The sequence below is a fragment of the Sus scrofa genome, chromosome 4, assembly GCF_054392235.1.
Source record: "Sus scrofa isolate SSC_HxYL_T2T_F1_AM1 chromosome 4, Sscrofa_HxYL_maternal_Yorkshire_Landrace_v2.0, whole genome shotgun sequence".
Taxonomy (NCBI): domain Eukaryota; kingdom Metazoa; phylum Chordata; class Mammalia; order Artiodactyla; family Suidae; genus Sus; species Sus scrofa.
Window position 1 is genome coordinate 93840851 of NC_139386.1, and position 13440 is coordinate 93854290.

Below are 13440 nucleotides of genomic sequence, written 5' to 3' on the forward strand. Positions count from 1 at the left end.
GTACTCAAACCCAGTATTATCTGCTTTTGAGTCTCCACAACATCTCAAACTCATTAAGTCCAAAGTTTAATTTGTCATCACTACCATTTCCTCCGAATGTGCCTCTTCTAAGTTTTGCTTCTCATTAAATGTTGTCACTATCTACTCAGTGGTCCACATTAGATTTTTGGGAGTCATCTTGGAGTCTTCTAACTCCCTGACTTGGCACATCTGGTCAATCACCAAGTCCCGTTTGCCTCCTAAAAGTTCTCGAAGGTGTCCTCCTCCCTCTAGTCCCACAGATATTACCTTATTTTGCATGAGTTTCGTCTCACTCCTGGATTTCTTTCTTTCTCTCTCTCTCTTTTTTTTTTTTTTTTTTGTCTTTTTGTCTTTTTTTTTCTAGGGCCGCTCCCACAGTATATGGAGGTTCCCAGGCTAGGGGTCCAATCGGAGCTGTAGCTGCCAGCCTGTGCCAGAGCCACAGCAACTTGGGATCCGAGCTGCGACTGCAACCTACACCACAGCTCACGGCAACGCCGGATCCTTAACTCACTGAGCAAGGCCAGGGATCGAACCCACAATCTCATGGTTCCTTGTTGGATTCGTTAACCACTGAGCCACGATGGGAACTCCTTATTCCTGGATTTCTATAGTAACGCCCTAAACAGATCCCTGCATCCAGTCTTGACCATTCCAATGATGCTCTGTGTTTCCACCAGAGTAAACATCCTAAAGTTCTCATTCTAGCACTCTCTGTTTAGAGGGCTTTAATGCCAACCTCTTACCCTCAGGATAAAACCCAGTCTCTTTTAATATGGTTTATGGAGTCTTTCATTATCCAGCACCTATTTACCTCTTCAGTCTCGTGGCTCATCATTCCCCTCACTCCATTCTTTAGTCTTACCGATTCATTTTTTAATTTTCCCAGCTCCCTAATTTCTTTCTCATTTCCAGACTTTTGCACTATGGTTTCCTCTATCTAGAACACTATTCATCTGTCAAAAGAAAGTTTTCAGAAAAGGGTAAAATTATGGCTTTCCCCTGTTAAAGAAAAAATTATTCTGACACTTGTTAAAATGGTAAGGAGAACTTTATTCAGGACTCTTGCAATAGGTGCCAAGACTATCTCAATCAAAGAGAGACTGAATTCAACTCCAATACATTAAGGGCAAGTGGATATTTATAGCCAAGGAGCAGAATGAATCAGTGGATGGAAAAATACATCAAGGGTAGGGAGATTCTTACCAAACCCACTTAGAATTCTTGCTAAAGGCAGGTCAGGATGATCACAAAGTCAAGGGTGAGGAGATTCTTGCTAAACTGACTTAGTAAGATTCTTGCTACAAATGGCTATAGGCCTAAGGATGAGGTCTGTTGGAAAAGAGGGCTCAGAGGAGCCTAAGTTTGATCAGGGAGAGAGCTTTTCAATCCACATGTAAAAACGAACACCTGTTAAAGATTTTATTTAACTCATGAGGAAACTAGCAGATGTTATAACTGCTGCAAATGAACCTCTATCAGACAGGACAGAATTTGCATGTGTACCTACACAGTTACAAAACAGCTGCATGGAAACAAAATCTTACAAAGCAGAAGGATGTGCTATAAACCAGTCCTTCAGGTCTCCCATTAGCCATCACTTCTGGGAAATCTTTCCCAAACCTCAACTTGTGAATGAGGTGCAACTTCTGGACTATCACATTTATCACACAATACTGATTACACTCCCCCCCCCACACACACAGACACACAAGACTATGAGATTTTTGAGGCAGACACTGAGATATTCAAATTTCCTCAGTGTGAACATCTCCTTCTCAGGAGCACAGTATGCTAAGGGAGTAGTAGAAACCACAAGGTAAACATTATTGCTTATCAGTGGAGCGTGCATTTTAGTCTAATACATGGGGAAATATTTTTACATTAAAGCAGACGAGGCCCTTCCATTCACACTCGATATTTCCTTGTTTTATTAACCACTTCTATTTCAAGGCCTGCGGGACATCTTGGGGATACAAAAATGCGCCAGAGCAGAGCAGTCTGCAACATCGTACCCTGAGAGAGAAACAATTTTGACAGTAAGCGGCAGTACGTTGCGGAGGAAGACACACTGGGAAAGGCGTTCAGTCCAGCAAGGGGGAATAGGTCTTCGGATGTATCAGCCTGTCGGTCAGTCTCGGCCCGAGGAAGGTCCTGGTTTGACCTGATGTTTTAACAAGTCTGAGGGGTAGAGAACAGAACTCCACTAGGAGTCGGTCGGGTGGGGATAAGTGCCCGCGTTCCTATGGGGTCGAGCCCTTGGCGAGCCCCATTCCGGCCGCGCTGTCCACAGACCCAGCGATCCGCCCGCCTGGGCGGCTCCACCCGAGGCCCCGCCCCGTGACGCGAGGTCCAGCCCCCGCAGCGCCCGCTTCCAAGATGGCTCCAGCGATTCTTGCCCGGCTGTCGGGGTGGCAGTGACGACGGGAAGCAGAAAGCCAGGTAGGTGGGCTGGGGGATGGTGGGGTGAGAGGCCCGAGAGAAAGCTTCGGGAGATTGGGAAGGTGAGAAGTTTTGGATAATGGCTGGAGACAATCTTGAGCAGGGAGGGAACCTGGGTGCAAGTGTGGACAGAGGCCGGTGGGCTCACATTGCAAGGTAGCGCAAACACAAGGGGAGGTTGGGGTGGGATGAGGGTGCCCCGAGAGAAGGCAACTGTAACCTTCCGTAGAGCACTGACCACGCCCCTCTCGGTGATCTAGCCCAGGTACCTCTGACAGGTTCTGCCCAGCCCTCCCTCTCCTTGTCTCATTTCACCCGTAATCCTGATCCCCACCCCCGCTAGGACCCGGTAAATGTAGAAGGTAGAGGACGCCACCCCCATCCTACTCGCCGCCGCGCTCCGGGGTTGTTTGCTTGCAGCTCCCAGGTGGTCACGCTCCCTGCACCTGCGGAGCTAGCTCCCAGAAACGTGGAGAACGGAAAGGAGCGAGTTTCCTCCGCCTCCCTGGGTTCTCTTGAGACCATTCCACAGTCCTGTTATAACTGCCTCACCCCCTAGTGAAAGTAATGTCTCCAATAGCTGCCCTGTCCCCACTCCCCAAACTGGTTGGTCCTGTTGGGATGGGGGATGGTTAAGTAAGGAGTGAATCTGACACACCATAGGGTTACCGCTGGAGAGGCCGCGAACCTAGCATCCCCTGCTCCTCCCCTTTTCTCTCCAACTACCTTCTCTCGCTTCCCCAGCTGGGAAACCGGCTTCACCCAGATCCTGATCTCTGCCGCTCTGCGGGTGGCTGGCTATCCTTGACCACTTCTGTTCCAGCTGGTCCCAAGATCGCTGTTGGAGTGCTGGATGGAGCCTTTCTCTGTCCTCTGTGATATTTCCAATTTTATATAATGCCTCACATCTCTGCTCCCCCGGGACCCCCTGGAGCCCCAATGATCCCGAAGAAGACCGCTTGAACCTAGGTGAGTCTATCTCTCCCCTCTCTAAATTGGAAGGGAGGTTCTCCAGAGAGTCTTCTGAAATGGCTTTGGGACACGAATGAGGTAAGCATTCTTGGGGGTGGGGACTGAGAGTTGGTGGTAGGAGTGGCTTGAGGAAGGGGTGGAGGAAAGTGAAACTGGGGCTGGAAGTAACAGGTGGTAGGGCTGCTGGTGGTTACATACTATTTCTTTCCATACACTTGTGTGCTTCCTTCTGTGACTTTGTTTTTTGCCTCTTTTTCCTCTTTACCCCTGGCACCACCTTTATGCCTACCCGATGATTTCTCTGCTGGCTTGCTCTTTTCCTGCTTGCCCTGGAACTCTCCCCTCTCTCCAGACCTCAACCCAGGATGTTGCGGAGGCTGCTGGAGCGGCCCTGCACACTGGCCCTGCTTGTGGGCTCCCAGCTGGCCGTCATGATGTACCTGTCGCTGGGAGGCTTCCGAAGCCTCAGTGCCCTATTTGGCCGAGAGCAGGAGCCAACTTTTGACTATTCTCATCCCCATGATGTCTACAGTAACCTCAGTCACCTGCATGGGGCCCCTGTTGCCCCAGGGGGCCCTCCAGCACCTCAAGGTCTGCCCTACTGTCCAGAACGATCCCCTCTCTTAGGTGAGTGCAGAAGCAAGGCTGAAGCAAAGAGAGGACCAAGGTGTGGGGATGGGGAGGCTTGGACAGGCATAGGATGGCAGGAGTGGGTCCTGGAACAGGAGGATCATGTAATTGGAAGGTGGGATGAGATGAGATAGAATGGACTCTGAATTTGGAGTTTCACCGGGGCTCTTGGGTTGAACCACAGCTTTCCATTGCTTGCCTGTTTATGGGCTCTTCCTGCCTCGGGCTAGGATTGTTTCTTTTGTAGACAACCCCTGCCTGTTTAGCTAGTTAGTTGGAAGTCCTGTTCTCTCCATCCCCAAACTGTAAGTTTCCAACTTTGTGAGGCAGAAGAGAGTTATAGACCCCTGAAATAAGAAGGTAAAGTAGGTAAGGAGTCTTCACCTTCCAGATATTACAAAGCTGTCCCAGTGATGGGGAGCTCAAGGCTTTGTGAAACAATGTGAGTGAGCCCTTGGGGGAGCTGAGCCCCAGAATCCAACTGCCAGGGACAGACAGTTCTCCTTGTTACTTTAATCCCTGACCTTGCCATTCCCTCCCAACAGTGGGTCCCGTGTCCGTGTCCTTTAGCCCAGTGCCGTCGCTGGCAGAGATTATGGAGAGGAATCCCCGGGTGGAACCAGGGGGCCGGTACCGCCCTGCAGGGTGTGAGGCCCGGTCCCGAACAGCCATAATTGTGCCCCACCGTGCCCGAGAGCAGCACCTGCGCCTGCTGCTGTACCACCTGCACCCGTTCCTGCAGCGTCAGCAGCTTGCTTATGGCATCTATGTCATCCACCAGGTACCCCCAATTCCCACACCACCCTACCTTTCTTATAGGGAAGCCTCAAGTAAATTCCATTCCATTCTCATATAATGAAATAATTTTAAAAGGTCAGCTTTCTTTTTTTTTTTTTTTTTTTTTTTCCACTTTTTAGGGCTACACCTGTGGCATATGGAAGTTCCCAGGCTGGGGTTGAATTGCAGCTGCAGCTGCCGGTTTACACCACAACCACAGTAACATTGGATCTGAGCCGCGTCAGCAACCTACACCACAGCTCACGGCAATGCTGGATCCTTAACCCACTGAGCAAGGCCAGGGATTGAATCTGCATCCTCATGGGTCCTACTTGGGATCATTAAATACTGAGCCATGGGAGTTCCCGTCGTGGCGCAGTGGTTAACGAATCCGACTAGGAACCATGAGGTTGCGGGTTCGGTCCCTGCCCTTGCTCAGTGGGTTAACGATCTGGCGTTGCCGTGAGCTGTGGTGTAGGTTGCAGACGCGGCTCGGATCCCGCGTTGCTGTTGCTCTGGCGTAGGCCGGTGGCTACAACTCCGATTCAACCCCTAGCCTGGGAACCTCCATATGCCGCGGGAGCGGCCCAAGAAATAACAACAACAACAACAAAAGACAAAAAAAAAAAAAAAAAAAAAAAAAAAAAAAAAAAAAAAAAAAAATACTGAGCCATGAAGGGAACTCCAAGAGAGTCAGGTTTTTGAATGTGGGAAAGGAGCTGGCACTCCTCTGCCAACATGTAGCTCCATACTTTTCCTTAAGGACTATAGGATTATAGGACTTTTCCTGTCCTATAATCTTCTGTGATCTTCCCTTTGTTGAATTTAGAATTGTCCAAATTTAGAGTTGGATAGCTTTGGGCTAAAATTCTAGTTCTGCCATATGTTCCACATGGAACCTAGAGCAAGATACCTAACCTCCTAAAATGAGGCAAAGAGTGATAACTAATATACCACCTGTTTCATGTTATTGGTTGCCAGGATTACATGCTAAATAGTAGCATGTGTCAGGCACATACTGATGCTCAAGAAAATGTTTGTTGAATGAAAAAAACAAAGAAGTTATCTTTCTTGCCATTCTCCTTGTCCCACATCCCACTTTGATTTCCCTTTTCCCCTTTTATGCATCTTCATGCTCCCTACAGACATAGTTTAGTCCTCCTCCATTATCTTCCAGGCTGGAAATGGAACATTTAATAGGGCAAAGCTGCTGAATGTTGGGGTGCGGGAGGCCCTGCGTGATGAAGAATGGGACTGCCTGTTCTTGCATGATGTGGACCTACTGCCAGAGAATGACCACAACCTGTATGTGTGCGACCCCCGAGGACCCCGACATGTTGCTGTTGCCATGAACAAGTTTGGATACAGGTAGAAGGCATGAGAGGGTACTGGAAGCAGGGAATCCCACTATCTAGTGGAAGAAAAGAGAACCAGGGGGATAGTGGGAAGACTTGTGGAATCCAAAGATCTTTCTCTCTCCAGCCTCCCGTACCCCCAGTACTTTGGAGGGGTCTCGGCGCTCACTCCTGACCAGTACCTGAAGATGAATGGCTTCCCCAATGAATACTGGGGCTGGGGTGGTGAGGATGATGACATTGCTACCAGGTCAGACTTCCTCCCTTACCCCAGCCTGGATCTGTCCTCTGAGACTTCCCCTAGCCATAGCCCTCTGACACTGACCTTTAGCTGCCTGGTCCTGCACTGTGCCTATTCCTCTCGCTTAGTCTTTTCAGTCCACCCAGGTCAGGCTTTGCATGCTGCTTCCCATTCTGTTATCTTTAAGTCTCCTCCATCTGATTAGTTATGGTCCTGGGAGAGAAGAAAAAAATCAATAAGCTCTAGTATCATGGGATTCCAGAGCTGGAAAGGGGCCTAAAGAGTTAGTCCTGCCTCTGCTAGGGTTACATCCAAACCACTTCCTGTGGGGCTGGGAGAGGAGCGGCTCTGCTCCACATAGCCCACAGACACTTGAAAAGAAAGAACGAACGAAAAGGCCTGTGCCATTGGCATGGTGTCAACTCATTTTTCGCATGTGAAACATTTTGACCTTCAGCCTCAGCTGACCCAGTTTCCTATCTGTGGTGTAACTGTTTGGGCTTGATGTGCTGGACCCATTGCCTCTCCTTTCCCTTTGTCCACTGGGATGACTTCTCTATGAATTCTTGTCCTCTGTATGTACGTAAAGCACCCAGCAGTTTCTAAATGTATGTATTCTTTCAGTATCTTCCCAGACCACCTTCACGTCTTGCTTCTGTGTGTCAGACTTGGAGTTTCTTTCTTTCCAGGTCCTGATTACTTGGTTCCACCTTTCCTAACAGTGATGGTGGAGGGTTGGGGGGATGAGACAGAGGAGTTGAAGCAGCTCAGCCACCAATCTAAATAATTGCTGAGCTTGGGTCTGTGCCTCCCAGTCTTGGCCTATCCTTTTGACAAAAAGACTCCTCTCCCTGTCCTTTCCAGACAGCAAGGGCAGCTTCTGGAAGCCATTTAGGAAATAATGGTGGGAAGTGCAAACCTACCTCTGCTAATTGTTTAAAGGCCCCACGGTGCCTGGCACTAGGCCCTGAGGATTTGGATACGTCCAGCTTTTACATTCTCTTCATCCATTTACTTCTTTCTGTTTGACTTTCCCCTTTCAGTATTGGGCACTTTTTTGCTTGGCTAGGAATAGCTGTTCTTTGTGTACAGAAACATGCAATTCCTTCCTTGCTGGCCTTAGCTCTTCTTGCTCAGCTATCAGCATCTTTCTTCTGCTCTGGATCCTTCAAGGTGCCCCCTCACTTTTCCCATAGGGTACGCCTCGCTGGGATGAAGATTTCTCGCCCCCCCACATCTGTGGGACACTATAAGATGGTGAAGCACCGAGGAGATAAGGGCAACGAGGAAAATCCCCACAGGTAGGAAGGGAGGAACCGCCTTGGAATTGTTACTGGATCCTCAGGGTCCCTCACCCGAGCCAGACAGCTCCTAAAGTTTCCTAGATTCCTGGCTGTTCCTTTCTGGGTCTTAGTCTGCAATCTCTAACCCTCAGATTTGACCTCCTGGTCCGTACTCAGAATTCCTGGACACAAGATGGGATGAACTCACTGACATACCGATTGCTGGCTCGAGAGCTGGGCCCTCTCTATACGAACATCACAGCAGACATTGGAACTGACCCTCGGGGTCCCCGGACTCCCACTGGTCCCCGTTACCCACCTGGCTCCTCCCAGGCCTTCCGTCAAGAGATGCTGCAGCGCCGGCCCCCAGCCAGGCCTGGCCCTCTGCCTACTGCCAACCACACAGCTCCCCATGGTTCACAATGACTCCTCTTTAATCATGAAAGTGTATCTTGCCCACCTTAATCACGAAACCGAATCAGAGGGGTTGTATTCTCCCCACCCTCAGCTCCTCACTGCTTTTAGAGGGATGTGGGGGGACTAACTCCAGTACTGTGCTGGGGGCAGGGGCCTCTCCTCACTGCTGGACTGGAGCTGGGCTCCTCTAGCCCTAGGGGTCCCCCTTTCTTGGGTCACCTGCCAGGGCTTATGACTGTGAATCCTTGATGTCATGATTTTATGTGACGACTCCTGGGAGTCCCCTGCCCATAGGCAGGAGCAGGGCTGGACCCCAAATCCCTTCCTCTTCCATGGAGAGAAGAGCGATCTGGCTTCTCCCGGGACCTCTGTGAATATTTATTCTATTTATGGTTCCCAGGAAGTGTGTTTGAAGGAAGCCCCTCCTTGGGTATTTCATCCAGTGCTGGAGTAGCTCCCTCTTCTGGACCTGGCTCAGGGGCCTGGGATTTTGATATATTTTCTAATAAAGGACTTTGTCTCGCCTCTGCTCCTGCTTTCTGCATCCCAGGCACCCTTTGCCTGTCTCTGTTCACCTACCCCCACCTTATACCCATAGGTGACAGATCAGCCAGACCAAGCCACGCTCCAGCAACTTTAATTTTTGCAGGTGAGAGAATCCCTGCCAGCTGGGGCAGGAAGAGGTGGAAATTGAGGATCAAATATTCGACTCTGTGCCCAGGACCTGGGCTGCTGCCTGGCGCCCACTCTCTATACAGTCATTGACAGCAACCCCCTCATAGGAGGCTCCAGCCAGAGTCAAGGGCAGCTTCTGAGCAGCCAGGTATTGGGTAGCTGACTCTGGAAGGAAAAGATATATGTTATAGCTGGGGGGTCTATTTCCATGGTTCTCCTCAGCCCAGCTGCTTTCCCAACTTACGCAGTTTTTGCCAGTGGCCTAATGTATACTGGGGGATACAGTTCTGGGGAGAGAAGAGGGGATGGATACAGGGAGAAGATTATTATAAATTTCTCAGGCCTGGGTAGACAATGACATATACACCAGTCCCTGTCTCCAAGGCCTTCAGTGGATAGCTGAGGAATGCTTACCTTATGTTACCAACTCACCTTGTGTAGATGGACCAAGCAGTGACTTGGTGGCTCCTTTAAACCTAACTGTGTGGCAACTGCTTTCTCTGCCTCCTGTTGGAACAGCTCCTGGGATAAGACACAGCTTCTGGCTTCTAGTGTCTGTAACCAGGAACCTCCCAGCATCACCTAAGGAAGGAATATGGCACTGACCAGCCTGGCCTTACCTATGATGGGGCACAGAGGAGCCCTTTGGAAATAAATGCCCACTAAGCAAAGCTGCCTTCTCTCACAGTCACTCTGAGGCCAGAAGGGCTTCCATCCTGCTCAGGGAAAGCAACTGAGTCATACACGATTCCCAGGATGACTGGGTCTTCTGAGGATGGCACCAAATGCCCAAATCCCTGAGGAAAAAGAAGAGTGTGGGTCAGGAGGGAAGGATTCCAGTTGAGACTCTGTCTCCCCTTCCTCTGTGTCACACCTGGACAGGCAGACGAGCTCCTCGGTACTGCAGGTTCACCACAGCCACAGACACAGCATTGATGGTACTCAGGGCATGAGCCAGAGGTGCAGCCTCAGGAGGGAGCAGCTTGCTGAGCACTGGAGGAGAGCAGGCAGAGGCCTGCCTCAGGAGGCCTTCACACGACAATTTCATCAACCCTCCTTGGGATGAGATTCCCACAGGATGACCAGTTCGGGGGCATGGTACGGTCCTGCTGGCCCAGGAGCAAGCTGCAGTTTGCCTCACCATGGTTGGGGAAGGGGAGGGCGGCTACCCCATTACCTGAAGCTGGAACAGCACTAATAATGTGGTCAGCCTCCAGGCTGCTGTCCCCTAGAGACACCTGAGAGGATATGAAAACATTTAAAAGACAGAGATCATGGGAATGCCGCCTGTTTCCCAGGAACCCAAGTGGCAGGACAGAGACTGGGTGCTGACCCAGGATAAAGAACCGACTAAGTAGCACAAAAATCATCCCCTTATTACTCCAGGAAGTGGCCCAGACAGGCCAGTGGGCCACTTTGGAATGTCTAGTGGAGCTGGGTGACTCTTTCCCCTAGCTGTGAGTCACTTATATATAAGCACTACTTCCATCCACAGATTTGGATTATGTGGGTCTTGAACAAAGGTCCACAGATAAGGCCTAAGAACATGGGGTATCCCATATTTAAATAGCTTCTAAGGCAGGAAAACAAGGAGTAACTCCAGTCCTGCCAGCTAAAGCATTTAGATGGAGATGGAAACTAACTTACAGGTTCATTACACTCGAGGGAGCTCTCCTACCTTCCAGCACCCTTCTGCCTGGAGGCTGAGCCCAGAGACTGGCTGGCCTCTGAGAACACTGACACCCCTACTAGTCAGGTGGGCATTAAGGGCTTGGGGCAATGTCTCCAGTCCTCCACGGAGTGACCACTGGCTCCAGCGTTCAGCCCGAGCCTGGCGAATAAGTGCTGAGTCTGGCTGTGGACTCCGTCCTGCAGAGGAAGAAGCAGAGAAGAATCATTAAAATAGCACCCTGTGCCTCCAGTCCCTCATTCTGGCAGTCCTTAATATCGTCAACCCTTGAAGAAGCGCTGCCCTTACCTGCCCCCATCAGCAGCCCCAGTAATACGGAACGATGGGTTTGTTCAGCCTGGAAGAGGCTGGGAAAGCAGGACCTGATGCTGAGCTCACGACTGTTGCCTGCAAACACTCCACGGCAGAGACTGTCCATGGCTAGAGACGCCACCTTAAGGGCGAGACTGGGATTGAGAGGCCAAGGAATAAGCTGCACTAACTTCCACTGCCCTGCCTGGTAGGGACTGGGGGCGGGGTGGGGTTTAGTTGGAAAGCAGTCATGGTATAACAGAAGGATGGAAACACCGAGTTTTTGGGTCTTCGAGGCCTGAAGAGAAGAAGTCAATTTCAGATGATATAAAAAAGGCTCTAGGTGGTAGGTCTGAGTACAGGAATCCAAGGCTGGTTTAGGAGAAAAGGAATTGGGGGCTTCTGGGTGGTGTTACCTCAGGACCAAGGCGACGCTGGGCAAAACTGTGCACACTCTCATCAGGGTCTTTGCCCCGAGGCGTGGTCAACTCCCTCAGCCCAGCCCAAAACAGAGGTTTGGAGAAGGGAGGTGAACGGCAGAATAGCCCCCTGCATGGAGAAGCCATAGTGAAAAGCAAGCTCTGATTTACCACCCCAGCTCCAGAAGGTCATTTCCATTCCTTTGGTCCCTTTAGCTGGGAGGGCTGACAGTCTAGGAGGTGAGGAAATGGACGAGATGTGAGGTTTGGGGCGGGGGGAAGTAGAAGGAGGGCAGTAAGGAGGTGGTAGTGTTACCTGAAGCCAGAGGGCAGGGGATGCAGGGCACCATCTACATACAGGAACCTGTTCTTGGAAGCTGGATGGTCTCCCCGGACAGGTAACACTTCTGAGTCCAAACCAAGCTCAGAAACCTGCTCTCCACATGATCCCAAGAAGAGAAGAAACTAGGGAAATGACTGACCACCAAAGCTACTTCCTTCCCTTGACACTACGCTCTAGTGAAGGCCCCTCCACAGCCTCTCCTAGGCGTTCCACAAGCCGCTCACCATGAGCAGGGTCCGGGCTCCCAGGGCTCCAGCAGGCCGAATTCCTCGAGGTCCAAGTTCAAAAACAGCACCATCTGGCCCTCGTATTGAGCGGATCCAGCCGCCTAGGCGCTCGCTGCCCTCCACCAAGACCACCTGGGGACAAATCAGAAACACACTGCAGCGGGGTAAAGGATCAGGAGGCGAAAGGGTCAGCGCATTACCTCGTGCTGGAAATGGGAGAGGAATATTAAAGGAAGCTCCCTCCGGGTCGGTGGAGGCACTCACCTTGGGGGGACAAGGGGCCCGGCTCAGATGGTAACTGGCGGCCAGGCCGCTGATGCCTCCACCCAGCACGACCACGGTCCGGCCCATGGGGAAGCCTAGGGTAGAGGAGGCGATATGGACAGGCTGACCAGAAGCACCCTGTTCTCCAGACACCCTGCGGGTTCCGCATTCCATCCTCGGCCATTCATTGCTTTAGGGGAAACTAAGGGCTCGGGGATGGGGTGGTGGAACTGTGAGGTCCCCGCCCAGGGCCTCGGACTCACCCACGAGAGGGACAAGAAAAATGAGGGGAGGAGGAGGTAGAGGTCTCAAGACATCACCCAGCCGGCTCCGCGGGGAAGTGGATAAGGGCCACACCCACGCTATCTGCCAGCACAGGGCTGGGGGCACCGACTGGCCGCCAGGGCTAAGAAGCGCGTTTTCTCTCCCACCCCTCGCTAGGCCTAGTGTTTTCAGTCCGCGGCCTCCGCCCCCAAGATTTTCGGTCTCTCCGACTCTCCGTCCACACTATTCTCGCGGCACGATCCTAACCTTACCTTTCCTGCTCCCGGATTGGTGGGTTCTGGAAGGCCCCGGATCACATTCACCAATGAAAACACTGAACCGGCAGCGACTCCTCCTCCCTCAGAGGCGGTGGGGCAACCCTTGTAGAAGGCCGGGGAGCTGGAGGTTAACCGGTTCGGTGCCAGGTTGGAGAGAGCGGCCATATTCGGTACTGCCCTCCCCTCAGGGCTGGAGCGGCAAGAGCAGAATCCTGGTTAACATTCCCCAGCTCAAGTTTGCCAGGTCCAGCTAGGGTTGGAACCCTGGAGGAAGGTCCCCATGAGTCTTGGTTGTAGGGAGAGTAGACAGGGACACTGGAGGCTGGTCCCCGGGGAGGTGGCTCCATAAACAGCTCCTTGATGTTAGCAACAGCCTGGGCCTACGGGAGCTAGGGCGCCCCGGCAACGTACCGTGTTTGTCAACAGGGGTCCTTGGGTGCTTTGCTCTCGCGGGGCAGGCCCCTACGCCGGCAAACCCCGTCGACCCAGTGCCTGCACTCTGGATCCAGGCCTCCCTGCAGCCTTCATTTCCTCCCAATGTAAACCTTCACCGCTTTGGCAAACTTGGGCATCAACGCGTCCCGATCCTGCATCCCCATCCCCATCCCCACCCTCAGCCTCACGGCTCCGAGCGCCCCCCATCGTTTAGAAAGGGAACTGAGTGCCAGGAAAACTACCCATTCGGCCCAGTTCTATATCTCCACTCGCTAGGCACAAATACAAAGAACATCATTTTTTTTCTTAATAAATTTATTCACAAAAAAGTGAGACTGCAGAGGGTGTGGGGACTGTACACGGGCAGGGCCTAGGGAGCTCTGTACATGGGGCTGGGAGACAAGGGAGCCTCCAGG

The 13440-nt window shown here is 51.7% G+C and overlaps 2 protein-coding genes across 17 annotated transcripts; one reads left to right on the forward strand and one right to left on the reverse strand.

Annotated features, from left to right (window-relative positions):
- Nucleotides 1-1928: 1928 nt before the first annotated feature.
- PPOX (protoporphyrinogen oxidase) lies at nt 1929-13195 on the reverse strand. 13 transcript variants are annotated; one of them, XR_014843974.1, is made up of 14 exons: nt 13001-13195; nt 12584-12779; nt 12048-12142; nt 11781-11915; nt 11530-11645; nt 11211-11343; nt 10792-10936; nt 10492-10682; nt 9991-10051; nt 9688-9806; nt 9500-9610; nt 9246-9395; nt 6523-6651; nt 1929-2202 (listed from the first exon to the last, which is right to left on the reverse strand). XR_014843974.1 is itself a non-coding variant. In XM_085022596.1 (14 exons), exons 3-14 carry the CDS (start codon nt 12132-12134, stop codon nt 8836-8838), a joined length of 1434 nt encoding a protein of 477 aa, XP_084878722.1. In that variant the 5' UTR covers nt 12135-12142; nt 12584-12710; nt 13001-13195; the 3' UTR covers nt 8760-8835. The 13 variants fall into 13 exon arrangements, 6 of the variants coding, with proteins under 6 accessions (XP_020945188.1, XP_084878722.1, XP_020945187.1 ...); XM_085022596.1 differs by lacking the exons at nt 1929-2202; nt 6523-6651 and adding exons at nt 8760-8978; nt 9058-9100 and having other exon boundaries at nt 12584-12710; XM_021089528.2 differs by lacking the exons at nt 1929-2202; nt 6523-6651 and adding exons at nt 8760-8978; nt 9058-9100.
- B4GALT3 (beta-1,4-galactosyltransferase 3) lies at nt 2377-8663 on the forward strand. 4 transcript variants are annotated; one of them, XM_085022598.1, is made up of 8 exons: nt 2377-2619; nt 3208-3432; nt 3788-4062; nt 4611-4846; nt 6020-6210; nt 6325-6447; nt 7635-7739; nt 7874-8663. In XM_085022598.1, exons 3-8 carry the CDS (start codon nt 3801-3803, stop codon nt 8145-8147), a joined length of 1191 nt encoding a protein of 396 aa, XP_084878724.1. In that variant the 5' UTR covers nt 2377-2619; nt 3208-3432; nt 3788-3800; the 3' UTR covers nt 8148-8663. The 4 variants fall into 4 exon arrangements, with proteins under 4 accessions (XP_084878724.1, XP_013852287.1, XP_084878725.1 ...); XM_013996833.3 differs by having other exon boundaries at nt 2377-2525; XM_085022599.1 differs by having other exon boundaries at nt 2377-2525; nt 3208-4062.
- Nucleotides 13196-13440: the final 245 nt, after the last annotated feature.

Bases quoted from the DNA above. Each gene is read 5' to 3' on its own strand.
- B4GALT3 (XM_085022598.1), top strand. From the start codon at position 3,801: ATGTTGCGGAGGCTGCTGGAGCGGCCCTGCACACTGGCCCTGCTTGTG. The intron at 6,211-6,324 runs GTAGAAGGCATG...TTCTCTCTCCAG, and splicing joins ATGAACAAGTTTGGATACAG to CCTCCCGTACCCCCAGTACT. The intron at 6,448-7,634 runs GTCAGACTTCCT...CTTTTCCCATAG, and splicing joins GATGATGACATTGCTACCAG to GGTACGCCTCGCTGGGATGA.
- PPOX (XM_085022596.1), bottom strand. From the start codon at position 12,134: ATGGGCCGGACCGTGGTCGTGCTGGGTGGAGGCATCAGCGGCCTGGCC. The intron at 9,807-9,990 runs GTAATGGGGTAG...GCTCTCCTCCAG, and splicing joins TAGTGCTGTTCCAGCTTCAG to TGCTCAGCAAGCTGCTCCCT. The intron at 9,396-9,499 runs GTGAGAGAAGGC...TTCCTTCCTTAG, and splicing joins CTTCTGGCCTCAGAGTGACT to GTGATGCTGGGAGGTTCCTG.